This window comes from Misgurnus anguillicaudatus, chromosome 15, assembly GCF_027580225.2.
Source record: "Misgurnus anguillicaudatus chromosome 15, ASM2758022v2, whole genome shotgun sequence".
NCBI lineage: Eukaryota > Metazoa > Chordata > Actinopteri > Cypriniformes > Cobitidae > Misgurnus > Misgurnus anguillicaudatus.
In genome coordinates this window covers 31,662,445-31,675,633 of record NC_073351.2, presented here as the reverse complement: position 1 = coordinate 31,675,633, position 13,189 = coordinate 31,662,445, and the positions used below count along the sequence as shown (strand labels likewise).

Here is a 13,189-nt window from a genome sequence, read left to right as displayed (position 1 = left end):
TAATAAAGAGAGCGAAATATATACGGATGCATTGCTGAAACAATAAAGCTGGTGACGACAGCACATACAAACGCATCAAATAACAAAATATCAAAACGTAGCATTTATTTAAAAAAACAACACCAAAAACAAAGAATAAAGAACATAAAGAAATTAAGTTTTCAAATAACAATACAACAGATATTCTTCTGAAGAATAAAATATTTAGAAACTTTTTGTTTTTTGAATATTCTAATATTTTAGGGTGACTGCATGTAAAATCTACATGTAGCAGGTGAGTACAGTTCATGAGATACAGTAGCTCATACATTTGCTGGTTGATTAGATTCTAAATGATAAAGATTTTATTGGAGTCCCTCATCATCATCATCCTCAGACAGTGCAGGAGTTTTGATGAAGACTGGAGAGCGGGTGTGTAGAATTGCTCCTATACGTAAAAGTCTGTTCAAACATTGCAACACAGAAACAACCAGCTGCTGTTTACTACTGACTGACTCTAAATTCACTGAAAGTGTTGAACTGAACCCAAGCCCAAACTTTGACCGTGCATCCAAAACTTCCACTGACCCTTGAACTTCGGTTCCTTGCTTGAGATCATTTAAGAGATGTGTCTGGAGGTCCATGAAGCGTCTGCGGGAGTACAAAGTTCTGGGCACACACAGTAAAGCATCTGCCAACAGTCTACAGCTTTCCGAGTCACCACGGTTACGGCTATTGGACAGGAAGTGATGTAACAAGAACTCAAACGTGCCGCCAACAGGAAGCACTCCACCAGCTCTTATAACTCTATCCCATAAGTCCCGAGATGAAAGAAAGGTTTGTGATTGGCCAGAAACTGCATCATTAGGGTCTTCCTGTACGTCTATGTTTTCTCTTTGTGCATAAGTTTCAGAATCTGTGTACTGATTTACAGGTTTAGTTTGACACAGATGTTGCAGCAGTGTGAATACGCCTCGGCTCACACACACAGCCTGGTCAAGAATTCCCGGAGTGGGTCCGCACAAAACAAGTGTGTGGGTTTGAAGCGAAGTTCCCAGACAAGCATACCGATGTCCACCCAGATGGACACGGCTACAGGAGTTCAGCATCAGGAGGTGTTGAAGTGGCGGATGAGGAAGAGTCTCTGCTACGCTCATGTGGCAAAGCAAGTCCAGCCGGGCCGAATCGACACACTCCAACACAGCAACATGGTTCAGCCGGGCCCACTGCGTCACAACTTCCGGCTGCTTTACAGATGACAGCAACACACGCACTTGTAAGTGCAAAAGGCTCGCCAACCTCTTTTCTAGGACTCGATCTACACATGGCAGCCAGTCACGTTGAACGCACAGATATGTATTGTCACTCTCCTCAATATAGGGGGACCCGAGACTCTCATATATTACGAGCGCTTTCACCGATCCTTTCAGTTCTGTCCACACTGACCAATCACGAGTCACAACCAGACCTTCGATCACCTCTGAACAGCCAATAGAAAGTCCCGACACTGTTGTATGCAAAAGGGAGAAATGCAAATGGAGGAATGTGATTGCTTTTACAGCGTCTTGACCGTGGCTCACTTTGTGGTAAAATTCACACAGAACACGTTTCAGTATATCAGCCTGACCAATCCCCAATCGTCCAGCAACATACCCGCCAACTAACAAATCAAGGACACTGCTGTCCTGTTTGCAACTATGCCGACTGCAATACAATGAGGCATATGGGATAATTTTGTGTGTTATGACATCATCCAACTCCTGACAACTGAACGTCAGCAGTCGATGAGCCAGATTTTGGAGGTAATGGGCATTAGAGGGTCCAATGCGATGGATGTGTGCAAAATCCTGAATTCCTCGCAGCAACGCGGCCAGCATGAGAATAAATGACTTTGTGCCATCCGCAGTCACTCCAGCATGTGCACCAACACAGTCCAACACCATCCTAAAAGACAATGTGCACAACAAATATGTTAGCCTGGTTCAAACCAGACCATTCTCAGTAGTAACCGAGTTATGGTCTGGCATAGACAAATCTTTTCCAAAGGGACGTCACCAATGGACGTCTCTCAAATGCCTCTGTGTCCAATTGGATAGACCTAAAACCAATCACAGCGCTGAAGGAGATGACGTATGCAGAGCTATATCAGACTTTTGATAAACACATTTTTTTAGATATGAAGGCTTCGAGTGTTGTTATTTGCTCGGGTTTTAATGAAAAGGAAAAGTTTAAATCACTTTAAACAGACACGATAGATGATTCGAATGAGTGATGTTCCACAGCGGCATCCATCTTTGTAATGTACAAAATCTGCTTCACCGTTTCTGCGCTGTCGTCATCGTGTAAAGCCCGCCCCAACATTTTTGATTGGTGCCGCGATTTCTCTGCATTGGAAATGGGCTTGAATGGCCTCTTTGCCAGACTACTTGCTGAGCAAATCAAAATTTGCCGGAAGTTGTCTGGGTTTTCCCAGGCTACAAATATGTGACCCTGGACCGCAAAACCAGTCTTTAGTCGGATGGCTATATTTGTAGGAATAGCCATCAATGCATTGTATGGATAAAAATTATTTTATGCCAAAAATCATTAGGATATTTTGTAAAGATCATGTTCCATGAAGATGTTTTGTCAATTTCCTATTATAAATATATAGAGAAAAATACTTTTGTGAGTGAATACAGTTGCTAAAGACTTCATTTGAACAACTTTAAAGGCGATTTTCTCAATGTTTGGGTGATTCTCACGAAAACTTGGTTTTAAAAATGTCAAGCATGAAAATGTAAAAATTGCTTAAATTTACTTTTTTCCCACCAGACATTGAAAAACAAAGTCTGGAGTAAATGGGAACATTAATTTAAAAACTTTTACTTATCATTTAACATATTTTGTAACATAATTTTAAAAATTAGTCCTAAAAAATCTCATTACCGCAACAGTCAGAAAACATCAACACTGACATATTTTCAAAATGACATGACAAACCTGAAAGAACATAATTTGAAGATTCTGCATATGCATTTAAAATCAAAGTATTATGCTTCTATTAATTAAATTAACATTTAATAAGCATCTGTTGCGGTAATGATAATCAAAATGTCGTGTATGCATTCTGACAAGACAATATTTCAAATTAACTGTAAAAAAATGATCTTACCTGGTAGCCATCTTGAAGTAACTGGTCCATGTGCTTGGTCACTCAAAATCAAACTTTATTAAAATTCTGTAGGTGTGCTTAAACTGTTCTCAAAAAGTGTTGCGGAGGATGAGAACATCAGGCATGGACACATCATTTTCCTAATTTTTCTTCATTATTATTATACATGAATATTCAGTAAATATTTTTTCTGTCATCTAAAGTAGTCTAGCAAAACATCCATTTATTTTTTTTCTTAATATTTCTGTGTTAATTTGATTAAATTAAAACATAATGCATGTTCAAACACAGCCGGACACATTGCGGTAATGAGAATTTCAGCAGAAAATGAGATAAAATTTACAATTATAAATTCTTATGTTGAAATCACACATTGTGCAAGGTAGAACACAGTCTTGTGTTAATTCTGATGCTTTTTAATGTTACTATATTACACATTTTAAAGCTAAAATCATAAGTGCCGTGGTGTTTCAATGGTTTCGTGAGAATCACCCGTTTAGATTTTTTTTAGCACCCTCAGATTCCAGATTTTCAAACAATTGTATCTCAGCCAACTACTGTCCTGTCCCAACAAACCATACATCAGTGGAAAGTTTATTTATTCAGATGTATACATTTGAAAATTGACCCTTATGACTGGTTTTGTGGTCCAGGGTCACCTTATTTATGAGATTATGAGCATTATAGTTTTAATTCAATTGTTGAATTGACCTTATTATTCAGTCAATATTAAAAATATCCAAGGTTATATTTTTACTGAATGTCCTTTTTATTCTAAAGGTTGACTTAAAACTATAAATAACTAAAAATGAATAGGGTTTTCACAGGTATATTGTTTATATAACAATAAATATTCATCATAACATAATTTACCTGGCCATTGGGTGCTCCAGGTGCAGTGTGTTGAGAATTCGCTGTCCATGTCTAGTGATGATTATTTCTCCTGTGTCACGTGTGAACAGCACACTTCCACCATCAGGACCGAGACAACGGCGTACCACACACTCCAAAACCCCAACCACGTTGAGAGATAGCTGGAGAGAGACACACTCCTCCTGCATCTACACACACGCACGCACGCACAATAATGTAGGTCAAACCACTGCGCGCGCACACCGGCAGACAGACACATATTTTAGTTTTGCAGAGGCTTAAAAACATACTTTGAAACAAGCGAGTTAGTCATAATCATAAGCGAGTACGAACGAAACAGAAAAACAGTTTATTGAACTCAACTAAACCAAAATAAACCTCCAAGTGCATATCAATAATATACTGGCGTGTCGTGATAGAATCAAAAACATTTTAAATAATGTGTAAGTGTGCAGTATATACACATAACGTCTTAAATAACGTAATAATAATACCTTCAAATCTGTTCCTCCATCACATCATTGAGCTTCACGCAGTATCATAGCGACGCTCTTCTTCTGCCATTAACAACGCGCGTGTCCCATTAAGCGCATTTCAATATATTGACATCTGGCGGACAGATGCTGAAAGTGTCCAAAAATAAATTGTTTTAAATGTGTTAAATATTTAACTATTTGTTGATAACACACATAAAACATACATTATATAATGTGTCTAATATATATATATATATATATATATATATATATATATATATATATATATATATATATATATATATATATATATATATATATATATATTAAATATAATATATTAAACACAAATGTGTGACCACATTGAAAACCTAAACATTTAATCTTGAAATTGCTATAAAATTGATATAGCATGAAAGTTAGTATCAGTTACAACTGACAACTTTACTAAGTGAATTACTTATAATTAATTGAAGATTTAGTTGTAAGAGGCAGGGATGTATTAACCACATATGATCGTAATTCCCACATTTTTGTATATATACAGTACTGTGCAAAAGTCTTAGGCCGCCACCACCACCAGACTTGTTGTTTTAGAAGTTTTAATGTCCATTTATATTTATTTTTCAATTTTATTAAGATACAAAGAGAAAATACAGGAAATGTACAAAATTTTGTTTGTAAATCTTCAGACTTAATGTCTTCTTTAGGCATCGTCAGTGTTTAGTGTGACCTCTCTTGGCACTAAACACATGAGCAGAATGAAGTACAAATACTAATTTCTTTAAAATTAGGATTTTTATTTAGGTTTAAGAGATCCTGCAGTTTCCTGCTATAGCTCAAGTGAAAGGGGAGTTTAATCTAAAAAACTTGACACATCACTTTACATTTTTATACATTTTCTAGATGTATTCTATTAAAGAGACTGAAAAACAATTATATATGATCACTATGACATTGCAAAAACAACAAATCTAATTCTGGCATGGTTGCCTAAGACTTTTGCACGGTACTGTATATATTTTGCTATATATATTTTATGTGTTTTATGTGTGTATATATGTATATATATGTGTACGTATGTATTTATGTGTATATGTATGTGTATATGTATATATGTATATATGTGTATATGTGTGTATGTGTATGTGTATATATAAATAAATAAATAAATATAAATATATATATATATATATACATATCCCCATTTCTCTAAAGGTACCTGGACAACCTGGTTAATGTCATATTGTCCACCTGGCTCCACCCACTGCTTTTTGCCAATTGGATAGTTTCTCTCTCTCGCTCTCTCTCTCTCTCTAGAAGAGCTACTTTCACTTAATACATTCAATATATTTTCTTTCTTTTTGTTAAAGAGACTCGCCAAGACACACAAGACATTACTTAAGTCATAACTTCTTTTTGTCTACTTTTCTGTTTGTCTAATTTGTATAATCTTTTTTTATATAATTTACCTACTGTAAAACGAAATAAACTAGCTATCTCTTGCTCTCTGTGTGCACTTCTTAAATCAGAGCTGCAGGTAAGTGTTTATCACTCTTAATTTAAGTGTGTGTTTGTGTGAATTTCCTTAAAATCCTTTAATGTTTCTTTAAAGCCATGCATTTACTTTTAAGCTAATATCTCAATGATACATTTTAAAGGTGCATGCAGATGTTGTCAAACAATGCTTTTATTTGAATGTGTTAAGGAACACTTCTGTGTGAATGTTATTATTTGTAATATTTCAATAGCTGAAAGATTTGTTTGATGATATATTTATTGCTTTAGCATGTTTATTTGTATTCGTACTGAATATTCAGGTATAAGTTCGTGTCAGCAGTATTTCTCATGGGTATTAATGTCACTGACTCTCTGTGTCTCATTTCACTGTAAATAGAGAAAAAAATCAATAAGCTCCTACTCAGCATTTCTTAAAATAATCCCAAGGTTAAAGAGCATCATGTCACCTTCTGTGTGAACTAAATATAAACCTATCTATACCTTTACCTTATATTGTAACTAGTTCCCAATACATCAGCAAGATGCTTTGTGGATACCGCTTTTAACAAACACCTTTATTATGTGCTCTATAATGACTTAGGCCTATTTATCTACACTGTCAGAAAAAATGTAATGTACCTTTGAGGTACTAATATAAACTTGGTGCAAAGGTGTACTTTTAAAAGGGCCCCACACTGACAGTAAGGGATCATTTTTTGAACGTGTACCTACTGCTATAAGGTCGGCATACAATTATGAAATCTCTTTAGACATTAACATTTTAAATTTGTGTTCAGAATCCTCAGAATGCCTGATGGCAAGTGGGACACTCTACTGGCTGGTCCAATCTCATCCATATCACCCACCCAACGTCAGAATGGACCGCAGGGACCCGGGCCCACGATTTCTTCACCCACTGCAGTTCATCCGCAGACGACAGGCACAAATAGTTCGTTCCCAAGCTTTAGAAACAAGTTTCTGAATGAGCTCCATAAACTCCAATGTGAGTCTGAATTCTCTCACAACCACACACATGCAAGTGCGCGCGCACACACACACACGTGCGCACACACCTGTTTTTTTGTTGTAATCTCTTTTTCTGTGTGTGTTGTTTTAGTACCTTCCTGGGCTCCGGTGACACTCGGCTTTCTCGTGGTCTTTCTCATTATAAGCTGCAGTCTCTGTGTCTGCAGGAAGTTCATATTTAAGAAGAAAAAAGAAAAGGGTGGAAAAGAGAAAAGTGAAAAAAACACAATCAACATGGAGAATGTAAAAGATAAGGGGTTAAAACAGGTACAAACCGTCAGTGTATGCATGAATCTAGAAAGGTCTTGTTTCTCCAACTTTTATCAACGTTTCCTTCATTTTAGAGCAATAATTAGACAAACTCAAATTATTTAGGACACCAAATTTGGAAGCCTGTCATTTTGAATTAAGTTAAGATCGGTGTGTCAAGAAAACAGGGGTGTGTATTTTGACTGACAGATGTGTTTTAATTTACTTAGATTGCTTAGTCGTACCATTAGCTGTCGCCCCCTGGATAAAAAACAGATTTTATGTAAGGAAAAATTGATGACAGGCAATTGAATTATAAGAAAATAATGCACACTCAAGGTGGTAATGCATTATATATATTTTAAATAATTCAAAGGAGTCAATTATTCCTCTTAATACCACGGTTACCACAAACATTGTTCTGGTGCTTTAGTAGTGGAACATTTCTTAACAAATTAGTATACAGCATTCAACAGACCTTAATTATTAATGATATGATAATGATTATATATTCTCAGGCTGTTCATCCTGGTACTAAATCTGACCCCCAGAAAGAAGACACAGAGTCTAAACCGGCTGCAAAACTTGGAAAACTGCTGTATACACTTGACTACAACTTTACTGAAAGTGCGGTATGAACACAAATCAGTGTTAATCCACTTCAAATTAAAGGTGCATTGTGTAACTTTTAGAAGGATCTCTTTACAGAAATGCAATATAATCTATATAACTATATTATCACTGGCATATAATGAAGTGTATTGTTTTTATTACCTTAAAGGTGCAGTGTGTAATTTTTAGAAGGATCTCTTAACAGAAATGCAAAATAATATACAAAACTATATTATCAGTTGTGTACAAAGACCTTTCATAATGAACTGTTATGTGTTTATTACCTTAGAACGAGACCTTTTTATCTACAAACAAAGAGGGTCCCCTTACATGGAAGTCACCATTTTTCTACAGAAGCCCTAAACTGACATTTTTTCTATTAAGTTGTCTCCGACGATGACATGTTTGTCCGGTGGCAGCTACTGTAGCTTCTCTATGTGTTTTTTAAAAGCAAGGGGTGAGCAGCGGACTAAGCCGTTGGTTGCAATTTGCAACCTCACCGCTAGATGCTGCTAAAATTTACACAGTGCACCTTTAACATAAGCAGTTTTTATCTAAATACACCACGGGTCCACTTAGATGGAAGTCGGTCTCATGTTTCTACAGTAGTCCTAAACGGACAATCTGCTCTATTTTGTTACTACGTTGTCTTAGATGATGACATGTTTGTGCTGTGGTGGCTACTGTAGCTTCTCTATGCGTTTCGAAAGGGATGGGTGAGCTGGTGACTGAGCCGTTGGTTGCAATTTACAGTCTCACCGCTAGATGCTGCTAAAAATCTACACATAACACCTTTAAACAAACAAAAATTATTTATACAAGAATAGAAGGATTTTTTTCTAAATTCTACTTTTTAGTTGATTGTAGGTGTGATTCAGGCCGAAAGTCTTGCTGCTATGGATATGAGTGGCACTTCAGATCCATATGTGAAGGTTTACCTCCTTCCAGACAAGAAGAAGAAGTTTGAGACCAAAGTTCATCGTAAAACGCTTGATCCGATTTTCAACGAACATTTTACATTTAAGGTATGAAAATCAAAACTCTTAATTTACTCTTAATTTACAACCCCAAATCAGAAAAACTTGGGACACTGTAGAAATTTTGAGTAAAAAAGAAATGGAATAATTTACAAGTCTCATAAACTAATATTTTATTCACAATAGTACATGGGTGATTCTCACGAAACCATTGAAACACCACGGCACTAATGATTTTAGCTTTAAAATGTGTAATATAGTAACATTAAAAAGCATCAGAATTAACACAATACTGTGTTCTACCTTGCACAATGTGTGATTTCAACATAAGAAATTATAATTGGAAATTTTATCTCATTTTCTCCTGAAATTCTCATTACCGCAATGTGTCCGGCTGTGTTTGAACATGCGTTATGTTGTCATTTAATCAAATTAACACAAAAATATTATGAAAAAAAATAAATGGATGTTTTGCTAGACTACTTTAGATGACAGAAAAAATATTTACTGAATATTCATGTATAATAATAATAAAGAAAAATTAGGAAAATGATGTGTCCATGCCTGATGTTCTCATCCTCCGCAACACTTTTTGAGAACAGTTTAATCACACATACAGAATTTTAATAAAGTTTGATTTTGAGTGACCAAGCACATGGATCAGTTACTTCAAGATGGCTACCAAGTAAGATCATTTTTTACAGTTAATTTGAAATATTGTCTTGTCAGAATGCTTACATGACATTTTGATTATCATTACCGCAACAGATGCTTATTAAATGTTAATTTAATTAATAGAAGCATAATACTTTGATTTTAAATGCATGTGCAGAATCTCCAAATTATGTTCTTTCAGGTTTGTCAATCATTTTGAAAATATGTCAGTGTTGATGTTTTCTGACTGTTGCGGTAATGAGATTTTTTAGGACTAATTTTTTAAATTATGTTACAAAAAGTGTTAAATGATAGGTAAAAGTTTTTAAATTAATGTTCCCAATTTAAGCAATTTTTACATTTTCATGCTTGACATTTTTAAAACCAAGTTTTCGTGAGAATCACCCACATACAAATTTTCTGGCCTCTTATTGCAACCTATCCTAACTTTTTTGGAATGTGTAGCTCTCATGAAATCCAAAATGAGCCAGTATTTAGCATGACATTTCAAAATGTCTCACTTTCAACATTTGATATGTTATCTTTATTCATATTCTATTTTTAATAAAATATAAGTTTATGAGATTTGTAAATTATTCCTTTTCTTTTTTACTTACAATTTCTACAGTGTCCCAACTTTTTCTGATTTGGGGTTGTATTAAAGGGACACTCAAGCCATATCTGCCTAGAAAACCGCAACTTTTTATTTTCTGTCTGTCTTTGTACATGATTTAACTACAGAAGAGTCAAGTTTTAAATAGGAAAAATATCGAAACTCTTTGGTTATGTTTTAGCGTGATGCTAATGGTCTAATCAGATTCAATGGATTGTGCTAAGCTATGCTAAAAGTGCTAGCACCAGACCCGGAGATCGGCTGAATGGATTCCAAAACGGTGAAAATCAAATGTTTAACTCCAGGGGAGCTGGAAAATGAGCATATTTTAAAAAAAAGTGAAATGTGCCTTTAACCTGTCCTGTATGATTTTTTTTCTTTTATAGACCAAAGAGAGATTTTTGTAAAGAATGTGTGTACGGCTTTTCTCTATACACCCTGAAAAATGCTGGGTTATTTTGAACCCAGCGTTGGGTCAAAAAGGGATGAAACAGAGTCGTTGAGTTAAATTACCCCAGGAAATGTTTATATTTTATTTGATCCAACAATAGGTTAAAACAACATAACATTTTTGGTTAAAACAACCCAGCATTTAGTTTAATTACAACCTAAAAGGTTCAGATCGTCTTTTTTAACTCAATGATTGGTTAAAAATAACCCAGCATTTTTAGTGTAAACAATTAGAAACAATGACTAAAAGCTTTAGAAAGCACCATAAACGTCCTTGTACGTAAACAATTTTGAGAACAACAGAGGGATCGCGACATATAAATTCACATGAAATTGGTACAAGGACAATAATGCATTTCATTTGCATTATAAGCTATTTGACCAGGTGACTGTTTTCTATTGATCACGAATCAATGGTTTTGAGCAAATCTATTGCAAAATTGTGTCATTTGCCTCAATATACTATAAATCTATATTGCAGACAGAATTAGTCACTTATCAGATTCTGACACTTTACAGGTTCCTTATCCAGAGCTCGGTGGAAAGACGTTGGTCATGACCGTGTATGACTTTGACCGCTTCTCCAAACATGATGCTATCGGTGACGTGAGGTTGCAAATGAATAAGGTGGACTTCAGTTATCTGACGGAGGAGTGGAGAGATCTGCAGAAAGCTGAGAAAGAGGAGGTAAAAGAGATTGAAAGTTAGAGTAAGGAGCCTACATGATGCCTAAGATCACGCTAAACCGGCTTTAAAGACCATGATTTTGCACCAGATTAACTAAACTATGTTAGATTATGTTTGCCCTTGGCGAGGCTGTTTAAAGAAATAGTTAAACCCAAAATAAAAATGACTTAGGCCATCTTACGTGTTTGACTTTCTTTTTTTAGCCAAATACAGTTAATAAAGTAATATTAAATAATAGCTCATTTCAGCTTTATAATGGCATTGAATTGTGCCCCATTTTATGCACCAAAACGTGCCCCATTCATGCATCAAAAAGGCAAAGTGATGGGGTTTTGTAAGGGAAACATATATATTTCAAGCTTTATAAACTATGGCCAGGCTGACCTTTGACTCAACATTACAAAAAGTAATTTGTAAACACATTTAATAATTGCATGATTAGTTTTTGATTGATGGATGTGCTTTACGGAGCTTTAAAAATGGGGCACCATCCAATGCCATTATAAAGAGCCAAAATACTATTTAATATAATTCTGATTGTGTTTGGCTGAAAGAAAAAGTCTTACAACTATAGGATGGTTGAGGGTGAATACATAGTTTTTTGCACTCAAAGGTTTTGTTTTTGAGCCAAGATTAAAATAATAACAGACCTGTTATTGTCGACTCAACAGCATGAACGGTTGGGTGATATCTGCTTGTCACTGCGTTACGTTCCCACCGCGGGAAAACTCACTGTTGTTGTTTTGGAGGCCAAAAACCTAAAGAAAATGGATGTGGGAGGTCTATCGGGTAAATATCATAGGCACACATGTACGTAGGTGTGAAATTCCTTTTATTAAAGTTCCCCACATTGTATTTTTTCACCCGTCTGTTCAACAGACCCCTATGTAAAAATTCACCTGACACAGAACGGTAAGAGATTGAAGAAAAAGAAAACTACCATTAAGAAAAACACACTGAATCCATATTACAATGAATCCTTCAGCTTTGAAGTTTCGTCTGAGCAGATTCAGGTAGAGTTTTTTTTATCACAAGTGGCAATGTGATGAAAATCTGACCTTTCTCATGTTTAAGTGCTATAATTGGGTCCCCAGTGCTTCTATCAACCTAGAAAATGTGAAAAAGATCAACCCAGTAACTTAGTTTTGGTAAACCATTCTCTGCAAGCATGTGAAAAAATAGGTCCCCTTGTGATGTCAGAAGGGGATAATACCGCCCCTTAATCTACACTATATAACCACAGCCCTGCCATTTAGTGCTGAAATCAGGTCACATTTTTGCTCACACGTACAAAGTGTCAATTTTAACATGTTACAATAAATTATCTATATGGTATTTTGAGCTAAATCTTCACACATCCACTCTGGAGACACCAAAGATTTATTCAACATCATAAAAAAGTCTTGTGAAATGTCCCCTTTAAGTCTTAAAAATGGTTACATTGACCGTTCCTGACCAGCTTTTTGTCTTGTAGAAAGTCCAGGTTGTGGTGACGGTGTTGGACTATGACAAAATAGGAAAAAACGATGCCATTGGAAAAATTTACGTCGGATTGAACAGCACAGGAACTGAGCAACGCCATTGGTCGGATATGTTGGCCAATCCAAGAAGACCCATCGCCCAATGGCACGCCCTTAAACCTGAGGAAGATGTAGATGCTGAACTGTCAAAGAAATGAGCTATAAATGAGCATTTGGTAATGTGCAGCAATTTTCTTTAATTTATGTTATTTGTATGTTACATGAACGCTTACAAATAAATTAATATTCAATATCTCATGAGGCACAGCATGTGCAAATTGTGAAGATGCAAAACTAATGGATGTCTTTAAAATAAATGCTGCAATAAAAGAAAGCTCACTGCAACGTGTTTAAGTTTGTAATGTAATACATTTGAAGAAAAACAGAATCTTTCTTTTAACAAACATTAAAAACAAAAC

General features: G+C 35.4%; 2 protein-coding genes across 2 annotated transcripts; one reads left to right on the top strand and one right to left on the bottom strand.

The window, feature by feature from the left end:
* Positions 1-85: 85 nt before the first annotated feature.
* On the bottom strand, positions 86-4,635 carry bbs10 (Bardet-Biedl syndrome 10). The gene is made up of 3 exons (XM_055174661.2): positions 4,501-4,635; positions 4,007-4,194; positions 86-1,923 (listed from the first exon to the last, which is right to left on the bottom strand). The coding sequence occupies exons 2-3, from the start codon at positions 4,192-4,194 to the stop codon at positions 345-347; spliced, it is 1,767 nt and encodes a 588-aa protein (XP_055030636.2). The 5' UTR covers positions 4,501-4,635; the 3' UTR covers positions 86-344.
* A 1,583-nt stretch (positions 4,636-6,218) lies between these two features.
* On the top strand, positions 6,219-13,189 carry syt1b (synaptotagmin Ib). The gene is made up of 8 exons (XM_055174666.2): positions 6,219-6,985; positions 7,100-7,275; positions 7,776-7,889; positions 8,727-8,894; positions 11,083-11,250; positions 11,922-12,039; positions 12,130-12,263; positions 12,725-13,189. The coding sequence occupies exons 1-8, from the start codon at positions 6,790-6,792 to the stop codon at positions 12,926-12,928; spliced, it is 1,278 nt and encodes a 425-aa protein (XP_055030641.2). The 5' UTR covers positions 6,219-6,789; the 3' UTR covers positions 12,929-13,189.

Bases quoted from the DNA above. Each gene is read 5' to 3' on its own strand.
- bbs10 (XM_055174661.2), bottom strand. From the start codon at position 4,194: ATGCAGGAGGAGTGTGTCTCTCTCCAGCTATCTCTCAACGTGGTTGGG. The intron at 1,924-4,006 runs GTAAATTATGTT...ATTGTCTTTTAG, and splicing joins CTGGAGCACCCAATGGCCAG to GATGGTGTTGGACTGTGTTG.
- syt1b (XM_055174666.2), top strand. From the start codon at position 6,790: ATGCCTGATGGCAAGTGGGACACTCTACTGGCTGGTCCAATCTCATCC. The intron at 7,276-7,775 runs GTACAAACCGTC...ATATATTCTCAG, and splicing joins AAGATAAGGGGTTAAAACAG to GCTGTTCATCCTGGTACTAA. The intron at 12,040-12,129 runs GTAAATATCATA...TCTGTTCAACAG, and splicing joins GGATGTGGGAGGTCTATCGG to ACCCCTATGTAAAAATTCAC.